The sequence below is a fragment of the Cucumis melo genome, chromosome 1, assembly GCF_025177605.1.
Source record: "Cucumis melo cultivar AY chromosome 1, USDA_Cmelo_AY_1.0, whole genome shotgun sequence".
Classification (NCBI taxonomy): Eukaryota; Viridiplantae; Streptophyta; class Magnoliopsida; order Cucurbitales; family Cucurbitaceae; genus Cucumis; species Cucumis melo.
In genome coordinates this window covers 5,899,334-5,925,014 of record NC_066857.1, presented here as the reverse complement: position 1 = coordinate 5,925,014, position 25,681 = coordinate 5,899,334, and the positions used below count along the sequence as shown (strand labels likewise).

General features: G+C 36.3%; 1 protein-coding gene and 1 non-coding gene across 2 annotated transcripts; one reads left to right on the top strand and one right to left on the bottom strand.

The window, feature by feature from the left end:
- Positions 1-5,664: 5,664 nt before the first annotated feature.
- Positions 5,665-5,742, bottom strand: LOC127144350 (small nucleolar RNA U31b). Its single transcript, XR_007816006.1, has one exon. It is a non-coding gene; the product is annotated as a small nucleolar RNA U31b (small nucleolar RNA).
- A 1,346-nt stretch (positions 5,743-7,088) lies between these two features.
- LOC103500538 (histone H3-like centromeric protein CENH3) lies at positions 7,089-25,359 on the top strand. Its single transcript, XM_008463887.3, has 8 exons — positions 7,089-7,306; positions 7,401-7,537; positions 7,693-7,733; positions 20,976-21,015; positions 21,181-21,302; positions 22,251-22,325; positions 23,137-23,212; positions 24,918-25,359. The coding sequence occupies exons 2-8, from the start codon at positions 7,486-7,488 to the stop codon at positions 24,971-24,973; spliced, it is 462 nt and encodes a 153-aa protein (XP_008462109.2). The 5' UTR covers positions 7,089-7,306; positions 7,401-7,485; the 3' UTR covers positions 24,974-25,359.
- The last annotated feature ends 322 nt before the right edge of the window (positions 25,360-25,681 follow it).

The window sequence follows — 25,681 nt, the reverse complement described above, 5'->3', positions numbered from 1 at the left end:
TATATATCCTAAAAGGAAAAGGAAAAGAAAATAATAATAATAAATATTATTGTTATTATATATATCCTAAAAGGAAAAGGAAAAGGAAATAATAATTATTATTATTATTGTTATTATTTGGGTCTATAAATAGATTGGAATGCTTAAGTTGGAAAATAAAGGAAAAAGAAAAAGGTTCTTCATCTTCTTCTCTAAGATAACCCTCTGCTGTCGCCGCCTCAGTTGAAGTTAAGATTGGTCTCTTTGGAAGCTTGAGGATTTAAAGTGATGAATTTTTCATCAAGGATAAGAGGATTTTTCAACCTCCATTTGAGTAACCTTGGTAAGCAAATAAAATTAAATTAATATTTTATTAATTTAATTTTGGATCTATTTGAGGTTTCTTTAAAGGTTCAATTGGCTAAACTTTTTAAGATTTAAATCTTGGATTTTTCCCAATCAAGGTTGAATTGGTTTCAACCCTTTTTTTTAGAAAGTTAATTAATTTGGGAGAATTTTTGGATGTTAGCCAATTGCTAATTTCATTAATTAAGATACTAAGTTTTCCTTTTATGATTAGGATCAAGTTAATTGGAGAATTTTTACTGTCAACTAGGAACTACCTTTGTTTGGCTAAAATCTCCAGGTAAGAGATTCTCCTACTAGACCTTCGAACTGAATTCAAGAGACCGCATGTAATTATGATTATGCATTGATGGTAGCTAAAATGCATAACTTGATGCTACTGATAATGACTGTCATTGTATTGATGTTGGTGATGATGACTGAGATTATTATGTTGATGATTGATGATGGTGACTGATGTTATGTTAATGACTGGTAGATTGATGTTGATGATTGTTAATGCATGATATATTAATCACATGATTAAGGACGTTAAGATTAATACTCATGCCATGTTATGATGTTATGTTATGCTACATGCTATGGATAGGGTGTTCTGTTAACTTTGTCTATTAGAGTCGTACCTGCATGGGTGTCCTTCGGGATCACCACCTATTTAGGACTGTGTGGTCCGACGGGACGCCAGTCTAGCATGGATATTGATATGATTCGAGTGATTCGACGGGGTCCTCGCATCCCGATTGTCTTAGTGTTACCCCCGGGTTCACTACAGACCAGCATGTCCTAGGTGCTCCCCCGGGACACCGAAGACCAGATTTTCGTTCCTACGGGAGCGCATGTTGCACGTGTTCGGGAACGTGCCAGAGATTGGGTACCATTTTCAGGACTCTAATGGGAAGTTAACAGACACCTAGCGGGACTAGTAGTAGGTCCCTTACTGAGTATATGTTTATACTCACTCTTTCTATGTTTAACATTTCAGGAGAAGGTAAAGGTAGAGGAAAGCTGGCGAGCGACAGAGAAGGATCCGTGACATGCCATATGGGGACTCAGTTTTGCTTCCGCGTTTATGTTTCAGTGTTTTAATATTCCATTTTTAATGAAAATTTATTCTTCCCTCGTTTCAAAAAAGTGTCTCTTGTCATCGTTCCGTTTTAGTAACGACCTCAGCTTAGTATAAAGAGTTGGGTCGTTACAAGAGATGTTTCTTGAAAAATGTGAAAATTTTCGACGGCTGGACAATATAAAGTTGTTCAAAAATCACTACAAACACTGTTACTTTATATATAGGTTTCAATGAAAAAGGTGACGAATATCATAAAATAGGAGACCACATTGATCCGAACTAGAGTGTATGAACTAAAGATACTAGCTATGGGATTAAATATTTCAAAAGGGTTTCTCAACGTAACAGTTTACGAAAGAATGAACCAATTGTAGACATTTCCTAAAATTTATGAAGGGAATGACTGGCAAGTTTCGAGATCTTTTGTTCTAGGAGCGTCCATAGAATTTCAATAGATTCCATATAGGATGCGTGTAACAACATTTCACACTCAATTTATTTTACAATGTTTGAGCATAGAAAATAAAGATAAATTTGATATAGTACAGTAACGTGGTTACGTTTTACCCAAGATAATAACAACATTTTTAACAATAAAAAGTGAATTTACAAACGTTTCGTTGTTAATTTTAAAATGTGTTTAGCATACTGTCATAATAATAAGAATCAATATGTCAAAGGAAAAATCACAAGACATGTAACACAAAATATAGACAATCTTTGCTTGTTAAATTTCAAAACTTCCTACGCGAAATCTCTCTTTCCTTACCACGAACAATTTAACTTCAACAACAGTTTATTTCTTCAAGAAATGTGATAATATCTGCATAAAACTAAACTGATCATTATTTTCAAGGTTGCAATATGGACTCTTTTTTTTTTCTTTTTCTTTTATTCGTTTTACTGTTTTAATGTCCTTCCCCTTCCTTTTTGCCTCACCAACTTAATAGTCTCAATTTATGCCAACGAAAGGTAACTTTACTCATTTCTTATTTTTCACAAACGTTTAAACAATAACGTCGAGAGTAAAAATTATAGTTTAAATATACACCATTCTTTACCAACACACGAGAAAACAACTTTTTTCTTTGCACAGACCCTATGTATATATATTCACTATTTCTATCACGTCCCAATCATACCAATACAAGACAAAAGGTATAAAGCCTCATATTCTTGTCTCTTCCTTTGTGTTTCAACCGACGCCTTGAAAATGGGCTCATCTCCAACACTTGCACTATCTTTGCTAATTTTCTTTTTATGTAACATACGTGCAATTCAAGGATCGATCTTCATCCAACCAGTAACTACAGTCGTAATCGTCAACCAAATTGAATACGGCATTCATGTCACCGTTCACTGCAAATCCAAGAACGATGACTTAGGAGTCCATGTCCTTCCGCTTGGACAAGGCTACTCGTTCAAGTTCAGACCCAACCTCGTGGGGACGACATTGTTTTTCTGCAGCTTCACATGGACTGGACAACACCAAATCTACTGGTTCAATATCTTTGACGACAAAAGGGATGCAGGAAAATGCACCACATGCAGATGGATCATTCATGAATATAGCATGTGCTTGCAAGACCCGAAAAACCCTGGCAAAGATATATGCTATAACTACGGAGATAAGGAGCCAAGCATTGTGTAATGAAATATTTTGACATTATATATTTTGCATGCAGTTGTTTCCAAGTGTTTAAATTCCATCTCAGTCAACTATAATGAAATGATATAAAAAAAAAGTATATAAGTTCGCTCCTTCGCTCGAACTCTCCCTCTTTTGTGTTAAAAAATAGGCAATATCTATTCTATAATTCGTTGATTTCATCGTGCTATTCACATTGATTGAAGACCCCGAAGAAATTAAATCATCTTATATATAATTGAATCATTAGTTTTGGTCTACAGTCGAACACCATTCTCTACAGCTAGGCACCCATGTTCGACCATTACCCAGAAATGAATGAGGTGTTTTTGTAATTCTGCTTTATCGTCAACTGAAAACCTCGAGGGTCGACATATCTAACAATTGAATCGATGTAGGTTTAAATATGAAAGGATACCAAACTCAAATTTCTTCATATATTGATCGTTACAACTGGTTATACGATTAAACCTGTGCTGCAAAACTCGAGGGTCAATATATGTAACGATTGAACCCACGTAGACTTAAATATTTGAGGATATACCAAACTCGAATTTCTTTATAGAACAATCATGAAGGGCGGTTTGGTACCTCTTCTACTTAGATCGATAAACATGTAACTAGAGATGTTTCTTGAAAAATGTGAAAATTTTCGACGGCTGGACAATATAAAGTTGTTCAAAAATCACTACAAACACTGTTACTTTATATATAGGTTTCAATGAAAAAGGTGACGAATATCATAAAATAGGAGACCACATTGATCCAAACTAGAGTGTATGAACTAAAGATACTAGCTATGGGATTAAATATTTCAAAAGGGTTTCTCAACGTAACAGTTTACGAAAGAATGAACCAATTGTAGACATTTCCTAAAATTTATGAAGGGAATGACTGGCAAGTTTCGAGATCCTTTGTTCTAGGAGCGTCCATAGAATTTCAATAGATTCCATATAGGATGCGTGTAACAACATTTCACACTCAATTTATTTTACAATGTTTGAGCATAGAAAATAAAGATAAATTTGATATAGTACAGTAACGTGGTTACGTTTTACCCAAGATAATAACAACATTTTTAACAATAAAAAGTGAATTTACAAACGTTTCGTTGTTAATTTTAAAATGTGTTTAGCATACTGTCATAATAATAAGAATCAACATGTCAAAGGAAAAATCACAAGACATGTAACACAAAATATAGACAATCTTTGCTTGTTAAATTTCAAAACTTCCTACGCGAAATCTCTCTTTCCTTACCACGAACAATTTAACTTCAACAACAGTTTATTTCTTCAAGAAATGTGATAATATCTACATAAAACTAAACTGATCATTATTTTCAAGGTTGCAATATGGACTCTTTTTTTTTTTCTTTTTCTTTTATTCGTTTTACTGTTTTAATGTCCTTCCCCTTCCTTTTTGCCTCACCAACTTAATAGTCTCAATTTATGCCAACGAAAGGTAACTTTACTCATTTCTTATTTTTCACAAACGTTTAAACAATAACGTCGAGAGTAAAAATTATAGTTTAAATATACACCATTCTTTACCAACACACGAGAAAACAACTTTTTTCTTTGCACAGACCCTATGTATATATATTCACTATTTCTATCACGTCCCAATCATACCAATACAAGACAAAAGGTATAAAGCCTCATATTCTTGTCTCTTCCTTTGTGTTTCAACCGACGCCTTGAAAATGGGCTCATCTCCAACACTTGCACTATCTTTGCTAATTTTCTTTTTATGTAACATACGTGCAATTCAAGGATCGATCTTCATCCAACCAGTAACTACAGTCGTAATCGTCAACCAAATTGAATACGGCATTCATGTCACCGTTCACTGCAAATCCAAGAACGATGACTTAGGAGTCCATGTCCTTCCGCTTGGACAAGGCTACTCGTTCAAGTTCAGACCCAACCTCGTGGGGACGACATTGTTTTTCTGCAGCTTCACATGGACTGGACAACACCAAATCTACTGGTTCAATATCTTTGACGACAAAAGGGATGCAGGAAAATGCACCACATGCAGATGGATCATTCATGAATATAGCATGTGCTTGCAAGACCCGAAAAACCCTGGCAAAGATATATGCTATAACTACGGAGATAAGGAGCCAAGCATTGTGTATTGAAATATTTTGACATTATATATTTTGCATGCAGTTGTTTCCAAGTGTTTAAATTCTAAAAAGATTGAAATTAAAATTAATTTTGAAGTACACTGTTTAATGGGAATACAAAATAGTTGAACTCACGATCTTCACGAGGGAAAAGACTAAGCCTCATAAGTTTATCATTGATTCCCGTAAATCAATACAATATACAGTGAGAAGAAGAACCAAAGTTCAATTTAACAAGCCCAAAATATTACAATAATTAATCAATACTTAAATCAATTAATTACGAAAGAAGGATTAGATAGTCGATCTTTGTTTCATCAAATTGCGTCTGAAGACACAAGTTAGTTTGGATGTCATATTATCATCATATCCTACTAAACAAGCTTCAGCAAAGTATAAAAAGATACAAATGAAACCTAATGAAACTACCTTCAACAAAACAAATTAGAACGAATGAGCTGCTAACTACAAGGATTAGATACTATGTCAATCACCATAGTGCATCCAAAGGTGCAACTAAGACGGACAACAATACATATCATCATCTTCCTTATTGCATATTCTACAAAATACATAACATAAACAAAACAAAAAGAGAGAAACATAAAAATACTTTGACCGGAGATCTTTCGATCACTTTGAGGCCTCTTGAGCTTCTTGGTCCTCTTCTTCATGATCTTCTTCAACAGCAAAGACACCGCCATTTTCGCATATATAGATACTAGAGTTTCCTTTAGGTTTTTTTTAAGTGAATGACAATATAGACATTTTCCAGCTTGTTTGTCCTAAAAATCATCTTTTTAAAAACTATATCAAAACTCTTTAAAAGTAATCCTATTTTTGGTAATTTTTCAACAGTATTTTGTTTGTGTTATAATATACACACATATATAAACATACAGTGAAATTCTAAATTTATGTGAAATTCTAAAACAGAATGAAAATGATCCAACGAAAAAATCAATATATGAAAAAGAAATTATCAATTTCAATAACGTGCAAAGCATCCTTTGAAGCCATAATAATTCTAAAACAGAACATAATTGATATATATCTATTAAAATATCAAAACCAATAAATATATATTCACATACAAAATTAATTGCTAAAACAGGCACCCATGCATCCATGAAATAATCCAAAATTTTAGGGAAAAAACACTAATTGTCTAAAACACAATTATTATCTCTTTTTTCCTACATAAAATTTTGTATATTAGTTATTGTACACGTATAAAATACACAAACTTACTTATTGAATATTAACAAATATATATTTAATATTATAATGCACGCGATTTATTAATTTAACAATTTGATAAAATGAATTGCAACAGATTTATTGAACAGAAAACAAAAAGAAGAAAAAAAAAAACTAAAATTACACATACAATATCATGTCCGATCCAGAGGTGTCCTTCTTCAACCCAATTTCAAAAATGAAGGACTTCTAGTTGCATGATCTATGCAAGGCATGTTGAGGAATAATGTCAAACAACATAAAATAGAATCCAACCTAATATAAAATTGTCTTAAGAATATTATAGGGATAATATCATTAAAGAATTTAGAAAATATAGAATTTAGTATACTAAATATAATCGAATCCAATGAATTCATGTTGCTTCCTTAAGACGATTTAACGCACTCTAATACCTGAGTTTAATGAGTAATAATGCTCTCACATAATAAAACAAATTAACTTTTTCTTGTGGAAGCAATATCCCATCTACAAAATCAAATGAACAAAAAATAAATCGAACTTAAACAAAGTTGAAAAAAGGAAAAAATATCTATGAGAGAAAATTATTATGATAAAAATGTTTTTTTAAGAACAATTTAAAAAAGTACTTATTTATAGACTATATTTGTGGCAGTTCAAATAGTCGCGCGTCCTTTCGTTATTTTAGAGGAGGCATGTTAACTATGCAACCCATACTAATGGTTACATTTCGGGGTTTAGTCACAAACTAGGGCGTCGTCGCTGGAGTTCACCCCGCGTCGCTGTAAGTCGCACCTTCCGCCGCAACTCAACTGACATCTTCTTCATCAACCATTCGTGACCATCGTCGGAATCTTGGACTCCTCTGTTCGGCATCGGCACACATCGACAAGTACAACTCGTACTCTCTCTTTCATTTCGTCACCTCTTTTTGTTATTATGGTTTTATTGTTAAAACAATGGTGAGTACTTGTCTTTGAAATCAGCCATTTTTGCCCAAAATCGACACATTTACTCCATTGTCATTCTCCCTAAATCCCCTCTCACGCTACTGCCTTCAACTTCGTACCAATGGCGCGAGCCAGGCATCCAGTCCAAAGAAAGTCCAATCGCACGTCATCAGGTTCTTCCTTTCTCTCTTCTGCACACATGCACTAATTTGGATAAATTTTACTTTTCTTTTGCATCGGTAATGGTTTTGTCCATAGAAGCATTGTTGAATGTATTGAGCATTTTTCTTTTCTCTTACTGCTTCTCGTTTTGTTTGTGAAATCTTAGGTTCTGGAGCTGCACTGTCTCCCCCAGCTGTCCCTTCGACGGTATTACTCTCTCGCTTTCTGTGCATTGTTTAGATTCTCGCTTCCACGTTTCTATTTTCTTCGGAGGTTTGATGGAAAGATGTTGGGGAGATATTAGATTATGGGTCTGTGAGGTCTGGTTTCAGTAGATTTGGTGGCTTAAGAATTTTAGATAATGAGAATGTTGTTATTATTTTCCATTTTTAACATACAATTTCCTCTTCAACGAAAGGGGAAAAAACCCGTATATTCTTTTCATTTTGATGATAGGATAGTAGGAATAAGAGAATTAATTATTAAAGTTTGGCCCTATCAAAATTTCCCCCTGTTTGTGGCAAGGGTAAGATAGAGCTTGGGTGTACATGCCTCTTCTAAGTTGAAGACTCACTTGTAGAAAATATGTTGTCTGATTGGGTTGTTTGATATTGCATCGGGCATCCCGAACTTGTGACAATGTGTTGGTAGAAAAATTACCTCTCAAATTTGCTTTACTTATGAAATGAAGGGTACACTTGGGAGAGGAGGGGATTAATGGGATAAATTGATATGCAGGGTTAGTTACTAATGGTATATAATATATAGAAAGCAGAGACAGTAATCTTCTTATCTCTTATGTTTTTTTGGTGGAGATATAAAACTCCCGAGAAGTCTGTGAACTATGTAATTTTCTCTTCTCTATGTAAATAAAAGAAAACTACTGATTCCCAACAGGTTTCTAATTGTGAAGATGTAACTTTTACAACCCATTATGCGGGGGACTTGTTTCCATATAGATATTTAGAATTGATTTGGGGACCTCTTATGTCTACCAAAACTATCAATTGGACTAGATTGGAGGGATGCTCTGGTTGGAAAGTGATAGAAATGCTATTAAGGGTATATTAGTAATTATCTAAGGAACTTGTTATGATATTTGGTTATAGAATAAGAGAGTGGGAAGGGAAGATGTATAGATTATTGTAGCATGTGATTTAGGGCTTGAACTTTAAAGATATCTTGATAGAGGGAGGGGCCAAGTACCTTGAACACTTGGTTTATCTTGTAAGTTCTCATCGTTTATATTGAAAAGAAGATGAAGACAAACCCAAGGTATACGTAGAAAACCTTAGTACAGGGAGAAAAAACTACAATAGAAGCCGCTCTTATTGTTTTCTAATAATCCAAAGAATATGAGGGGTAAGAATGTATATAGGCTACAACAAGCCCTAACGAATAAGGAAATAAAACTAGGGTACAATAAAATGCAAAATACCCTTGATGCTTTAAACAATCAACTAGCCCCTTATTTCCAACATATTTCCAACATTCCCCCTCAAGTTGGAGCGTATATGTCAATTTGACCTAACTTGCTAACACTAGAGTCAAAATTCTGTTTGAGTAATTATTTGGAGAGAACATCAGCATTTTGTTTGATTGGACGGATTGTACAAAATACAGAAATTGCCATTATCAAGTTTCTCCTTTATAGAAAGTCTGTCAATCTCCACATGTTTTGTTTTGTTATGTTAAACTAGGATATTAGCTATGCTGATAGCAACTTTATTACCACATAAGAGCTTCATAAGTAACTCACATTCTTTGGTGAAGATTAGACAACTTTTAACAACAGATCTCTTCATAGATTCCCGAACTCATAGTTCTATATTCAGCTTCAGGACTACTCCTAGTGACAACACCTTGCTTCTGACTCCTCCAAGTAACAAGATTACCCCACACATAGGTACAGTATCTCAAAGTGGACTTTCTGTTAGTAACTGATACTGTCCAATTAGAGATGGTATAAGCTTCAATACATTTTCTGTTAGTTTTCCTAAACACCAGACCTTTACCTGAAGTAGTTTTCAAATACCTCAAAATACGATTCACATCTTCCATGTGTTCTTCATAGGGTGCTTGCATAAACTAACTCACAGTACTAGCCACATAGGAGATACTTGGTCTAGTGTGGGATAGATAAATCAATTTTCCCACTAGACATTGATACTTCTTTTTATCAACGGGAACTTTGTCAACAGAATTTCCCAGTTTCGAATTGAATTCCATAGGAGTATCAGCAGGTCTACATCCAGTCATATATGTTTCTTTTAACAGGTCAAGAGTATATTTCCTTTGTGAAACATAGATTCCTTCCCTTGATCTCGCCACCTCTATCCCAAGGGAGTACTTCAGATTTTCTAGGTCTTTGATTTCAAATTCGTCACCCATCTTCTTTTTCAGCTTAATAATCTCAACAGTATCATCTACTGATAGGATAATGTCATCGATATACACAATCAACACAACAATTTTCCTATATCTGAACCTTTTTGTAAACAGTGGGTGATTAGAATTTCCTCCGGTGAAGCCTTGAAATTTAACAAAGGTGGTAAATTTGTTGAACCACGCCCCGTCACATTGTTTTAGACCAAAAAGAGATTTGAAGCTTACAAACTTGGTGGTTAAACTGAACTTCAAAACCTGGTGGAGGACTTATGTACACTTCTTCCAAATCACCATTTAGGAAACTGTTCTTTACATCAAGTTGGTGGAGAGGCCACTCTTTGTCAATTGCAACAAACAGAAGCCTGACCTTGTTTAACTTTGACACAAGAAAAAAATCTCCAAATAATCTACCCATAAGCCTGAGTGAACCCTCTTGCAACAAGTCTGGCCTTGTACCTATCTAAGGTCCCATTTGATTTGAACTTCAGAATAAACACCCATTTGCATCTCATTGTCTTGTGCCCTTTAGGTAGAGTGCAAAGATCCCATGTCTTATTCTTCTCAAGCACTCTCATTTCTTCCATGACAATAGTTTTCCACTTTGGACTCTTCATAGTTTCATTGATGTTCTTTAATACTGTTGCAGTATTGAGGCTTGCAATGAATGCCTTGAACTTAGGTGATAGATTACTGTGAGACATGTAATTACACATAGAATGCTTCGTACAGGACCTAGTACCCCTTCTTAAAGCAATGGGCATGTTAAGAGAGGGATCATAACTCCCTGGTTTGTCTGATTCATCCTGGCTGGCCTCACCCACCTGTTTTTCTACTAGAGTTTCATCACTTATGGCAACCTTGTTCTCTTCTTGAGATATCATATTAATCCTGTCCTCCTCGACCACATCAATAATAACACATGATTGAGCACGTGGAGCAAACTTAGAATGGTTAGGGCCATGACAGTGAACGAAGGTAATGCACCCGAGCACACGGAGAGGAACACCACGAATAAGTCGTGTGATAGGGTCGAACTCCTTGTGACATTCAAGAGGTGTTTGGAGGTGGAGGGTGCAAGATGACATTTTATTGATAAGATGAGCCGCAGCAAGGATTGCATTCTCCCATAAGTAGGAGGGAGGAGAAGTAGACAACATGAAAGAGCAAGCAACCTCAAGGAGGTGATGGTTTTTTTCGTTCGACCACCCCGTTCTGTTGAGGAGTGTCGGCACAGAAACTTTGGTGGGCAATCTCTTTAAAAGATAGAAATTCATGAAGGGTATTATTCAGAAACTCATGATTGTTATCGCTACGCAAAATAGCAATTTTGGCATTGAATTGTGTTTGAATGGTTGTGTAAAACTGTTGACATATTGATGAGACCTCATATTTGTTAGTAAGGAGAAAGATCCATGTGAGACGGGTATGATCATCAATAAAGGTCACAAACCAATATTTTCCTGAAGCAGTGGTGATCTGCGAGGGCCCCCAAACATCACTATGAATGAGGGTAAAAGGCTGGGTAGGTCTATAGGGCTAAGATGGAAATGTGACTATATGGTGTTTTGCATGAATACAAAGAAGTGACATCCACTTTAGAAAATAAACGAGGAAATAAATATTTCATATATTGAAAATTTGGGTGACCAAGACGGAAGTGCCCCAACATACGATCTTTTTTAGAAGTAGAAAAATAAGATGACAATTAACTAGTCATATAACAATCTTTAGAGGAAGCATCATCATTAAAGAAATAGAGTCCTCTACTGTGCCGGGTAGTACCGATCATCTTCTCCGAGCTCAAGTCCCGAGAATAAACAATATTAGGTGAGAAGACAGGTTGATAATGTAGATCCCGGGTTATCTTACTAATAGATAGTTAATTGTATGATATCTTAGCGCATGTAGCACATTTTGTAAAGTGAGACCTTCAAAAGGGGAAATATGATCTTGCCTGCGATAGGAGCAAAGGACCCATTTGCAAGCCTAATTTTTTCATTGCCAGTATAAGGAAGTTATGAAATAAAATGTTCAGAGAATCCAATTAAATGGTTTGTAGCACCTGAATCCAATATCTAGGGTTTCTTCCAAACGATGCTGATAAGACTGAAGGACTGAAAGTTGCCTAATTGTGCAATGGCTCCAAGAGAAGAAATGCTAGGATCACCTTGATTTCTTGTCAGGGTTGGGGTGTGTGATGTTCTAGCAGATTCACTCATAAACTGTTAAGACTCTTCTCCTACACTTAGAAAATCCCAACAACAATGTAGTAACAGAGGCGGAACTCTGTGGATATTTACACATATATCAACAAAAAATGTTCACAATGAAAGATCAAAACAGGAAATACAATAACAACAAGATAAGCAATATGAAAATAGTAGTAAGAAACCCCCAAGCAATTCAAGAAGCTGGCTCTCTCCCTAAAAGCATTCACAACAGTTTTTCGCAAATTAAAGACTACCTTACCAATCCTTAAAACATTTCCTTAAATACCTCCATTTCCTGACACCCAAAAAAAAAAAAAAAAAGAAAGTTCTTTTCATTTATTTCTATTGGTAGAGTTGTCTTCTTGGGCATTCCCTTTTTTACCCTTGCACTTGTAGGTATGTATGATAGGAGGTCTAACAATACCGCCGAGCTCGAAGCTCACCTTGTCCTCAAGGTGAAATAAAGGATATTTCTGGTTCATAGCATAAATGGACACCCACGTTGTTTCACAGTCATGTAATCCCTTCCATTTCACTAACCAATCATTAGCTCCTATTTCATTGTTCCAATGGACACCCAAAACTGCCTTAGGTTCAACTTGCAGCTCAAACTCTTCAGTCAATGCAGGTGGCAAGTGCTGTATGTGTTGTGTTTTGTCCAACTTCAGTTTTAGCTGTGAATATGAAACACGTTATGGATCATTGCCTCGGGTGGGAGGTCAAACGATAAGCTACTTCCCTAATCTCTTCTATTATGCGATAAGGCCCATAAAACTTTGGAGCGAGCTTCTCACAACGTTTTCTAGCTAAGGATCGTTGTCAGTACCGTTGTAATTTCAAATAAACTTCGTGTCCCACTTTGAACTTCATTTCACGGCGGCGAAGATCCGTTTAATTCTTCATCCTATTCTGGTCCGTCAATAGATTCTCCTTGAAGGCACTAATAACCAAATCTCTTTCCTTCAACAAGTGTTCTACACTGTTGCTATTGGTCTTCCTATCACCATACAAAACCGGTGGAGGTGGTGGGCGGCCATAAACTATTTGGAATGGGGTTGTTCTTGTCGATGAGTGAAAGGTTGTGTTATACCATAATTCAGCCCATGGTATGCACTTATGCCACTTCGTTGGCTGTTCGTTACAAAAACAACAATAAGTTTCGAGGCAACGGTTCACCCGTTCTGTCTGCCCATCCGTTTGAGGATAAAAAGCGGTACTCCTATTCAATGACTTTCTCATGGCTGCAAATAATTCCTTTCGGAAGTAACTCAAGAAGATCTTGTCACAGTCAGTGACAATGGAGTTTAGAATTCCATGTTTGCTAATGATCTCTTCGACGGACTTTTCAGCAACTTGTTTCGTGGTGAATGGGTGTTTCAAGATAATGAAGTGAACCATTTTACTGAGCCGGTCAACTACAACCATGATACTATCAAAACCACCAGCCTTGGGTAACCCTTCTATGAAGTCCATCGTCCAGTCTTCGAGAATTAAACTGGGTAAAGGTAGGGACTGCAATAATCTAGCAAGGGAGATTGCTTATGTTTTACTTCTTTGACATACTTCGCACTGTTCAACATATCGTTTTACATCATTCTTCATGCCCACCCATTGTTTTTCTTCATTCATATGCTTGTAGGTTATGAGAAATCCCAAATGGCTCCTTAATACCAAATCATGGAACGTATGGAGTAAAGATGAAATAAGAGAAGAAGTGTTTGGCAGCACTAACCTTCCCTTGTAAAGCAATCTGGTCGACACCCACTGGTAGTTGGCTTTTTCTTTTGGATTCTCCTTTAGAATTTTAATTATTTCTTGTAATTTGTCATCCCTTTCTACCTCTTCCATCACCATTTCAACATCTAGCAGCCCGCACAGGAGATATTAAGGTATTTAATTCGACGGAATGGTTCATTCGAGATAAGGCGTCTGCAGCTTTATTATGCAAACCAGGTTGGTACAAAATTTCAAAATCCTAGCCTAGTAATTTAGTCAACCATCTCTGAAATTGAGGTTGAACCTCCCTCTCTTCAATAAAAAACTTTAATGACTTCTTATCTGAAAGCACGGTAAATTTCCTTCCCAACAAATAATGTCGCCATTTTTGAACCACCATTACAACTGTCATCAGTTCCCTTTCATAAATGGATTTTGCTTGTGCTCGAGGGGATAATTTTTGGTTGAAGTACGCTATTGGTCTGCCGTTCTAAAACAAAATTGCTTCCAGTCTTATTCCTAAAGCATCTGTTTCAATGGTGAACGACAGGAAAAAATCAGGGAGTGCTAAAACCGGTTCTGAAATCATTGCTTATTTTAGTGATTCAAAGGCTTATGTGGCGTCTTCGTTCCAATTGAATCCATTTTTCTGCAACAACTTGGTTAGTGGAGTTGCAATATTCCCATACCCCTTGACAAATCTTCGATAATACCTCGTGAGATCGAAAAATCCCCTTAATTCTGAAACATATTTGGGTTGGGGCCAATTTACCATTGCCTTTATCTTCTCACCATCAGCTTCTACTCCTCTTTTAGAGATCCAATGTCCCAAATAATTGACTCGAGAATGCTCGATTGCACATTTTTTCTCGTTGGCAAATAACTGGTTGTCTTTCGTCACATTAAACACCACTCCCAAATACTTCGGATGTTTCGTGATATCACTGCGATAAACCAAGATGTCATCGAAGAAAACTAATACAAATCGTCTTTGGAGAAGGGCCTGAAAATTTGGTTCATGAGATATTGAAAAGTTGCCGGAGCATTGGTTAATCCGAAGGGCATAACCAGGAATTTTTAATGTCCTTCATAGGTGCAAAACTCAGTTTTCTCAATGTCCTCCTTCATTCGAATTTGGTGGTAACCCAAGCGCAAATCCAATTTTGAAAAAACTTCAGCACCATGTAGCTCATCCAGCAGTTCTTCGATTATGGGAATGGGGAATTTATCGGAAATAGTCACCTGATTCAATTTACGATAGTTTACGCAAAATCTCCACCCTCCATCTCGTTTCTTTACTAGTAAAACTGGGCTGGAATATGAACTTCGGCTCGACCTGATAATTCCCGCTTGAAGCATTTCCGAAACTAACTTCTCTATTTCTTCCTTCTGTATGTACCCGTACTTGTAGGGGCGAACATTTATGGGCTTCTGTTCGTCTACAGTCAATATTCGATTGTCCACGGCCCTTCTCGGAGGTAACTCCTTCGGCATCTCAAATAATCCCCTAAACCTTTTTAACAGATTAGGAATCATTGGTAAGTTTGACTTCTCCCCTTCTTCCTCTCTTTCGCTTTCCTCCTCATTATCTTCATCAATTTTGACATTCTCGACTTCTAACAACAACCCCCAATCCTCTCTTTCCCACGTCTTGGAGATCGTTTTCAAGGAACACTCTGCCTTTGTAAGGGATTGGTCTCCTTTTAATATTACCTGAGTTTTCCCTGCCATGAACGTCATTGTCATTGATGGCCAGTGACCCCACGAATCCGGTAGTGCTAAGCCAATGCATGCCCCGAACCACATCAATTCTGCCCAATTTGATCGCCTAGAAATTTGCCACAATCGTTAATTCAGGAAGTTTGACCTCGACTCTCTTGCATATCCCTTTCCCTTCCAGCGTAGTTCCATTGCTAATAGTTACTTCAGAGTTAGTTTTCCCTCCCATCGGTAAGTTTAACTCCTTAACTACTCCTTGATGAATGAAATTGTGTGTTGTGCCGCTGTCAATGAGGATAATTACCTCTCTTCCCTTCACTGTCCCTCGCAATTTTGTTGTACCCTTTGACGTGAAACCCAAAATTGTCTGAAGCGTTATTTTGGTTTCTCCCTTGACTTCTAGGTTTTCGAGTTCCACCATTTCTGGCTCAGCTTCCTCCTTCCCGTTCGTGTCTTCCAGATCTTCTTCTTCATTTGCGATAAAGAACATAAGTTTGCGATTTTCTTTGACCTTGCATCTGTGACCTGGCGAATACTTGTCATTACATCTGAAGTATAATCCCTATTCTAGCCTTGCTCGAAACTCATTGTCCAATAAACGCTTCACCGGTGGTTCTCCCCTCATAATTTCCTTTTATCGGAATCGAAATTTGCTTCATTGCATAATCGCTGCGTTTTCCCTCTTTTTTTTTTTTCCAGTATTTACCGTCACATTTATCCCAATCTGGGTTTGGCCCTCAGATGCCCCTAGCCCACGACCGCCCCGTTCATTTAGGGCCAATTTAATGGCCAAATCACGATCACTCACCATTTCGGCTTCATGCATACAATCTTCCAAGGTAGTTGGGTGACGACTTTTTACTTCGGCTTGCAAAGTGGTCTCCAACCCAGTGACGAATGCATCAATCAGGACGCTCTTCGCCATCTCCGGCAACGACGCAGAATAGTCCAAAAACTTCTTCAAATAATCGTCGTAGGATCCATCTTGCTTAATCCATATAAGACGGGCACCCAAACTACCTTCACTAGGGAGCCTTGAAGTGTTCAAACATCCTCCTCTTGAGATCTTCCCACGATGTAACCTTCTTTCAATTGTTACTCAGTGAAACCAATCAAGCTTGTCTTGACCAAAGTAATGACAGCGACCTTCACCTTCTCCTCGTCGACCAACTCGTTGACGTCGAAATAGTGTTGGACCCTATAGACCCATGATTCTGGGTTTACTCTAGTGAAGATAGGTATCTCTAACTTCTTATATTTACTTCTATCCAATGAACCTCTAGTGAAAACGGAAGTCATGTCTGTCTCTCTAACTTTTCCTTTCTCTTTTAGCCCAAACCCTTTCGAGGCACACGATTCTTCCCTATGTTTAGCACATCCTTCATTTCTTTCGTCATATTCTCTATGTTCTTATGTAGACTGAGCATCATTTCCTTCAATTCTAGGATCTCTTTCTCATTTATCTCCAATCTGTCCTCCCATCGTTTTTGTGCCATAGCTCGTGTCTTCCCCAGGATGTTTGTGGCTCTGATACCACTTTGTTAGGACTCTTCCCCTGTACTCATAAAATTCCAACAACAATGCAGAAACAGAGACGGTACTTTGTGGATATTTATATACATATCAACAACAAAATGTTCAAAATGAAAGATAAAAACAGGAAATACAATAACAAGATAAGCAGTATGAAAATAGTAGTAAGAAAACCCTCAACAATTCGAGAAGCTGGCTCTCTTCCTAAAAGCCTTCACAACAGCTTTTCACAAAATAAAGACTACCTCACCAATCCCTAAAAGCATTCTTAAAATACCTCAATTCCCTTGGTGGGACCCACCCCCCTAATCCTTCCATTTATTTCTATTGGCCGAGCTGTCTTCCTAGGCATTCTCTTTTTTACCCTTGCGCTTGTAGGCATGTATGATAAGAGGTCCAACATAAACACCTACTAGAATTATGCTTGTCATTTGGCGAACGTTTCTTACCATCTGGTGGTCGACCATGTAACTTCCAATCGTTGTCTTTCGTATGCCAAGGTTTCTTGCAATGTTCACGCATCGGGATTTTGCTTCTCATTGTGCGATCTTCCTCTAGACAACCTCAGAACACGCCTCCATCAATGAAGGAAGAGGCCTTTGACTCGGTATACGACCAGGGACTAAATCGAACTTGGAATTCAAGCTAGCAAAGGAAATCATACACACGATCAACTTCCTCAATTTTGGAGTATTGAACACCTCCACAAGGGTAGTCTTAGACAATCTCTTGACACATATCCATCTCTTGCCAAATCAGGGACAGTTAAAATATGAAGTAACATCCGTTGTCCCTTACTTGCACTCGTAATTTACTTACACAAAGTATGAAGGCAAGATGTATTTTGCCTTTTGAGTATAAACTCTAAACTATATCCCATGTGTCTCAAGCGGTAACAGCATACAACAAAGGTTTCCCAATTTGAGGTTCTATACTATTAATTAATATGGACTTAAGAAGAGAGTCCTCTCCTTTCCAGATTTGCTCTTGAGGGTCCCTGGTCTAGGTCTCGGTATCTCTTCTGTTAGGTACCCAAATTTGTAACACCCCTTAAAGGGCCATTCTAATGGATTGAGACCACGAAAAATAATTTTGGCCATTCAATTTCTCCCCTCTATTTGGCCCTATGGAACTTCCCATAGAACCAGATAAACAATTTGTAGTAGTTAAGGTAGAGAAAGAGACTAGGTTCTCCTAATACATTGGTAAGATTGATGGAGTGGCAGAATTTGTGGAGTCATTGGAAGCATCTAAAGTTGCCCAAGAGCAGCGATTTGTTGTTGAAAACTTGTTTGAAAATTGGCCAGCTGTTTTTGAACCATTATCAGAAATAAACCAATCGAGCCTTGATGTTCATGACTAGGCAACACATGATGAGGAAAACCTGATTGTTACGAGAAGCTTGTTGTTGTGATAGGGAATTTATCTCTATGGTAGGTGGATGACTCACTAATCTTGTTTTCACGGTGTACGTTTCGGCTAGGGTTTCCATCAAAGGGTTGTGTTGGCACTAGAGTTGGATGGATATGCAAGGACTGAAGATAGCAATCAACGGTAGCTTGGACAGTAGCAACAATATCGGCAACAGGAAAAATGGTAGCTCCATTGGCAGCAACGACAGTTGTAGCTGAAGCAGGGCTAGTGCAAAACTAAGGTTATCTTGCACCGGTTGGTTTTTGCCAATGGCAGATAGGCTTTCGTCACCACTTTCCGATACTATATTGAAAAGAAGAAGAAGATAAACACAAGGTATAAGTGGAAAACCCTAGTACAGGGGTAATAAACCATGACAAAAGCTGCTTTTGTTATTTTCTTATATTCCAAAGAATACAAGGGGAAGAATATGTATAGGCTACAACAAGCCCTAACAAATAAGAAAATAAAACTAGGATACAATAAAATACTACCCTTGAGGCTATAAACAATCAACTAACCCCTTATTTACAACATATTTTCAACTGTTTATATTTTGTTACGTGATATAATATTAAATTTACCTTCACTCATCAACTTAAGGTTTTGAGTTCGTTGGTGATTTAACACATTTCAATTAGTTTGAAACGATCTTGTTTGCTAGCAGAAAGGAAGCCTTTTCCCTAATTTCCACCAAGTATATAAGCTGATGCAGCCACCCGATAGATTACATGTCACGCCCCCACTCGCAATGCCATCTTCACGCGTTATGATTGTGGACGTGACTTGGGCAGCCTTGGCGCCTCTACGTGAAACGCCAGAACACCCGGGTCTTAACACTTAACTTGAACTTTAGTAACTTAAAAATATGCAAGGCGATAAATTTTGATAGCACTTAAGCATAAGAGAATAACTTTTATTCAATCCTCAACAAAATTTAAATTAATTACAAGCTTATTTTAAATCTAAAACTTCAAGCTCTCAATGCCTAGCACAGTTCTTAATGCCTGCTGTAACTCTCCTTTGCTTCGCTGCTTGCTTTAACCTTCACAATGCGGCCTCAATGCCTCACTTACCTGGGGAAGGGAAACTTCAAACCATAAGCCAAATTCCTAGTGAGTGACAAGTTTTAGGAAAACCTAGCACAAGATCATGCATAAACTCAGTTACACAAAATATTTTACAACGCCTCATCATAAAATCATTAAGCGCACATACATTGGCCTCTACATATTCCTTTTGCTAGGGCATTTAACCATTCTAACGCATAGACTACTGTGACGACACGTATCGTCATTAGTATCTCTTGGAGAAATTCAGGTTCTTTTTCGGTTGCTCGTGCGGTTGGCTCAAATGCGGACATCTCAATGCATATAGCCACCTTCTCATTGCAATGTGGTCCTTTCATCTCTTGGTTGCCTTGACTCTTATATGCACATAGTAGCTATCTTGTATCGGGAACAAAGGCTAATGGTTCACAAACATCATATTGCTAAAGGCAGTAAAACATTCTTAAAATAACTATGCTTTTCATATTATACATCATAAGATTACATCATTAAACATGATACAAACATGACATGAAAGAACTTGGAAAAGATTATCTTTTCATTGAAAAGTCACTCACAAAGCCTAATCTCCTTTACTCTTCCCCCTTTCTTAATGCCCAAACTTTTCTTCCCCCTTCTCGCCTGATCCTTCTTTTCTCCCTTCTTCGTAATGCCTTCTTTAAAGCTTCTTTTATTCGCCTGTTTTCTTTTAACAACACTTTAGAGCTTCCTTTCCCACTTTTCTTTTGATTTCATGAGACTTATTTATACTAATCTTAAACTAGATTAGTTATCCTTAACTTCATCTTTGCTTGCCAGCTACTCCTTCATGATCTACACGTGTCGGTTTCCCATTTCCTCCAGTCATGCTTATCCTTGAGCTAACATGTAAAACGCCGACTAATCTGAGTGTACATCTTCACCCAAAATACTTAACTTCCTTCCCTCGCCTAGCTTCTTTGCCTAAAGCCCAAAGCTCCTTCTTTGCGTCGCGTACCCTTCCTCGCATTGCACTTCTTTTGATCAAAACGAAGATCCCAAATCGCTTTCTTCTTATACAGCCTAACTTTCTTCTTCACAACCCTTCTATTCTAGAACATGGGTCTTCACATTACAAGAAGAAAATAACCTTCAAATGGACGCGTCTTGCCCTGTCGAATTACAGGGTTTGCTGTTGATACAACTTTCATTTTTAAGGGCCATTGGTAGTAGAGGGCTTTTATATTTGTAATTGCAAGATAATTTTTTGGTCAAATGTATTTATATTTTCTTGCTCTTGGTTTACTTCAACTAGTTTGGTACAGTTGCTTTTATATATATATATATATATAGATAGATAGATAGATAGATAGATAGACAGATAGATAGATATAGATATATAGATAATTGACTAACTATTATTCTGTCCTCAAATTTGATAGCCACTCAATGGGAGAACACAAAATGTCAGGAAAGCTCAAAGTGAGTTCTTTTATTCGGGCTTTTCTTCACCTTTGTATTAAGAACATTTTGATTTTGGTGATAGCTGGGCCTTTTGCATTTTCTTTTTCAACTGGTTTGTTCTGTGTAACATGGTCTTTTTTCTTTTCTTTTCTTTTTTTATGGCTTGAAAACTTTTTAATATAGGCCCACCATCAAGAACAAAGAAAAAAATACGCTTCAGACCAGGAACGGTGGCATTGAGAGAAATTCGGAATCTCCAGAAATCATGGAATCTGCTAATTCCAGCTAGCTGTTTCATCCGAGCAGTAAGTTTTTTTTTTCTTTTCATTTTTCCTTTTTCCTTTTTCCTTCATCTTTTTCTCTTGTTCCTATGTATATAAGGACATCCTTGCACGTATATTTTCACTAATTGATTTAAGGAGCGAAATATGGTCAGCCTCTTGATTTCTAGATAACAGAAATGGTTAGTACAGAAACTCAGGAGAAATGAAACTTCAACTATGAGAAAAAATATTCAAGAGAGAAGTCCTATATCTGGATTCATACTTCTTTCTGACAAGTATTGTAACCTAGTTTATTATACTTACAATTATATAGGTCTTAACGTGGTATGTGATTATTTTGATAGCCAACCATTCATGTTTCTGGTCTCATATTGAGATGTCTGCTTTTTTGCCATGACAGTAGTCTTGGTGCATATATTCTATTTTATAATAGTTCACTCTACATTTCTGAGGCTATTCTTTTGAAAAGAAAAAATGGAACTTCAATAAAAAAATGTGGACTAAAAAAATATTGGAGCCCGCCTACCTAGTATAGTTATTATATATGCTACTTGCCTAGGATAAAGTTCTATGAATTTCTTGACAATGAAATTAGTTGAGGGTAAGGTGGTCTCATGAGATTGATCAAAGTGTGCAATCTAAGTTAGGCACACCCAGATATAAATATATATTTACACGTATGTAATGAAAACAAAGGAGGAATATCATGAACAACTTAATAGTTGAAGCCCATGATACAGCGTTGAAATCTGCTGGACCCCAGCCCTTCTGCCATTGATTTTTCTTGCCAAATGTTCCACATAAGAGCTTCATAGCCAGCTTGTAAAAAAGAATCCTCTTGTCCTCAAAAGGGGCTTTGTTAGTTGAGTTCTTGAAGAGCAAGAACATATTAAATGCTCATTTTGTAATTACTTAATATATATTGCTTTTAAAATTTGATCATGTGACGGTTATAAAAAACCCTTGTAGGTGAAAGAAGTAAGCAACCAGTTGGCTCCACAGATTACGAGATGGCAAGCTGAAGCTTTAGTAGCTCTTCAGGAAGTAATTGCTTCTTTTCATTGGTTTGGTTGAGTGAGCCTTCCTTGTCTACACTAAAGAGAAGAGTTGTGTCTTCCATTTTGTCTATACGGAAGCAGCTTCTCTTCGTTTGTCCTACACTACTTTTGCAATGCCGTTTGGAATTTCAAGCTTATAATTTTTTTAATTTGTTGCAACTTGCAACTTGGAGAAAAAATTAAAATGCTCTTTGTTGTGTGAGTGTGTGCGTGTTTCCTTTCCAAGCTATTGTTTAATTCTTGACTTATATAATTTGATGTTGTGGTTTAATACTTCAAAAATACCTTTTGTTTCCCAAACTAATCTATTAAGGAACATAGTAGAAATGTCAATTTTACTACTTGCGCAGTTTACTTCTAATTTTTAAGCGTATCTTGTTATCACCTAGTTCAGGTAGTTGGATTCTATGCCATCTTTAACTGTAAAATTTATTTCCATTTAATGAATCATGTTGTTTTGTTTCTTTAAGATGGGAACGAAGTGAAAACATCAAACCTTGTGTTTATTTTGAAGTTCTGATTTGGACCATAGTATTATTTTCACTTTTATGTGCAATTATGTTATTATGATTTCCTTTTTGAGTTAGTTTCTTCCGTTTTTCTGTTGCATACAAAAAAATTTTATTTCTTGCAACAAACATTTTGCCTACCTGATTCCAGTTTATGTAGTGCAATCTCACACTGTATCACCTGTTTTTATGAAGCCTGATTGTATTTTGTTGAAATCTGCTTTTCGTTAGGTTTTCTTTAGATCAAGTAAATTGTACCATTAAACTGCTTGCATCTCTCATCTGTAGGCCGCAGAAGACTTTTTGGTTCACCTATTTGAAGATACCATGCTGTGTGCTATTCATGCCAAGCGTGTAACTATCAGTAAGTCAATCTTCACATGTTTGAGTTTCGTTCCAATTTTGATTGTGGAAGCTATTTTGCCTGTGAGTATTATTTAGATTAAAATACCACTTTTGTCCAAGTATTTTGAATTTTGTTCCATTTTTGTTCCTATACTTTCGATTGCCCAATTTTAGCATTTGTACTTTCAATAAATCTTAAAATTAGTCCTTGCAGTCATTATCTTGATTTTTTCCCCAAGAACATTAGTCTCTATGAGCATATCTTTTATATATATTATACACAATGTCTTGCATGAAAATTATTATCAATATTTTACTAATTTTGATAGAGAAAAATTAACTTCTAAAGACTAAATTGAAGTTCTGTTGAATGAAAGCATATGGACTGAATATAAGATTTATGAGAAGGAACTAAAATTAGACAATTGGAAGTACAAAGACCAAAATGGACCAAAATCCAAAGTACAGGCACCAATATAGTATTATACTCTTATATTTACTTAGGAAAACTATACAAAGTAGCCCCTAATCTTTTAAGCAATCCTAAATTTGTTCCTTTATTTTTCGAAGTTCTCAATTTTACAGTCAATGTTTTTAAAATTCTCAATTAGGTTTTTTGTTTTACAATATTTTTTTTATGGAAGACAAGTTTAACAATATTTTTAAAGTTATGAAAAAATGATCGTTATAATTTATTGTTTTGTTAAAGTTATTTAGACTCTTATTGTCACATGAGATCCAACTAGTTTATTGTTAAAATCTGACCCACCACAAGCAAATTCCATTATTTCCTAGTGGCACACTCATGTGTCCAAATACGCGAGACTAGGCAATAATTTAATTTCGCATAAGGTTTGTAACAAATTTTAACAAAGGGTAACTAGCCCCATCCATGTTCGTTGAAACCTTCTTCCATTTTGTTAAAAAAATTGTGTGCTTTACTTAAACAGTAACATAGTCTCATACTCACTGCACCAGCTTTCTCCTTCGTTTTGATTGATGTTTTCTGTTGCACTATGAGGAGTTTATTTTTAAGAAAAGCAGTAATATTGAAATCTATTGTGTGATTAAGATTAGAGTACGTCAGTCGCTGTATAATTTTTCTTCCTTTATAGAAGATTCGACCCCTCATCCCACAATTCTTGTACTTGTACTAATATATATATTTCATGATATGAAAAATTGAGGTTTTGTTTTTCTTGTATTTGATGATTCAAGTAACTTTTGAAATTAGAACTCTAAGATTCAAATTAAAGGTAAGGCACTCAATTGAGGGGAAAATAGTTAACCTTTCTGTTTGAATTAGTTTTAGTTGATGAAATTTGATGTTTCTCACAATGATAAAAGTTCCATGAGCGAGCATATGTACTAAGATTTTTCACTTCTTTAGATTGGTTGTGTTAGGAAATGATTGATGAATTTCTTTTGAACTCATTTTGGATCGCTTCTTCCTTTTTCTTCTTTCCATATATGAACATAAGAACTAAAGAACAGTCCTGGATTCGATAATCAATACTTCCAACTTGTAAAATAGTTGGACACTGGACAGTATAATACTCTCAAACATGATTACGAAATGTGCTAGGTTCCAAGTGTCTGCTTCACTCTATAGATCTTTATTTCCTGCTATCTTCCAAGTTGTTTATTGATCCTTTAAATGTTGCTATCTTCCAAGTTGTTTATTGATCCTTTAAATGTTATCCATTTCCGTTCTTTCCATTCAGTGAAAAAGGATTTTGAACTGGCACGTCGATTAGGAGGGAAAGGGAGGCCATGGTGAGAAGAGATTCTTTAGAAAGAGTAGCCGCTTTAGCAACTCAACACCTCATTAATTGGTATAATAGAGAGGTAGTTGGTTGCTAGTAAGTAAGTTGTGTATTTGAATACGTAGAAATTAGGTAGTACACAAGACTAAAATATTTTGTTGCCGAGAACCATTTATGCCACAGCCTCCAAAGTTTCCATCTCCCATATCAAATTTGACTGGAGATACGAAGTTTATGTTAGCCATCTTAAAGAAGATTGTAGGATCGATTCAGCTTTTGATGTGGCCATTGATTCTGACTTTTGAGTTGCTTCTTGTAATCTGTAACTTTGCTGCATTATGTTATCAGAAGACAACATTTCTCTGGCAGGTCTGTCAAAAAACAAGACACCATTTGGTCAGTCCAATCTCTTTACTATTGTGTGTGTTTATAGAGGTAATGTTCCTTTTGTCTGTTTTAAACTATTGTAACATTTGGTATTCGTATTTCTCTGTGATGGTTTACTTTTGTACTATTAAGAACTTTACCATTAAGTTTCACGTGTTAAAGTTCTTGTGATATCTAGACCTAGCTTGATTTTGTTGTAGGAAGTGTGCCGATTTTGTAATCTTAGTTCAATTGTGTACTGATTTTTAAGGTACAAATGTTAAATTAGGCTGGACTATGCAAAATACTCCTATACTACGGTCTTGGTTTCATCGATATCACTCAACTTTTAAAAG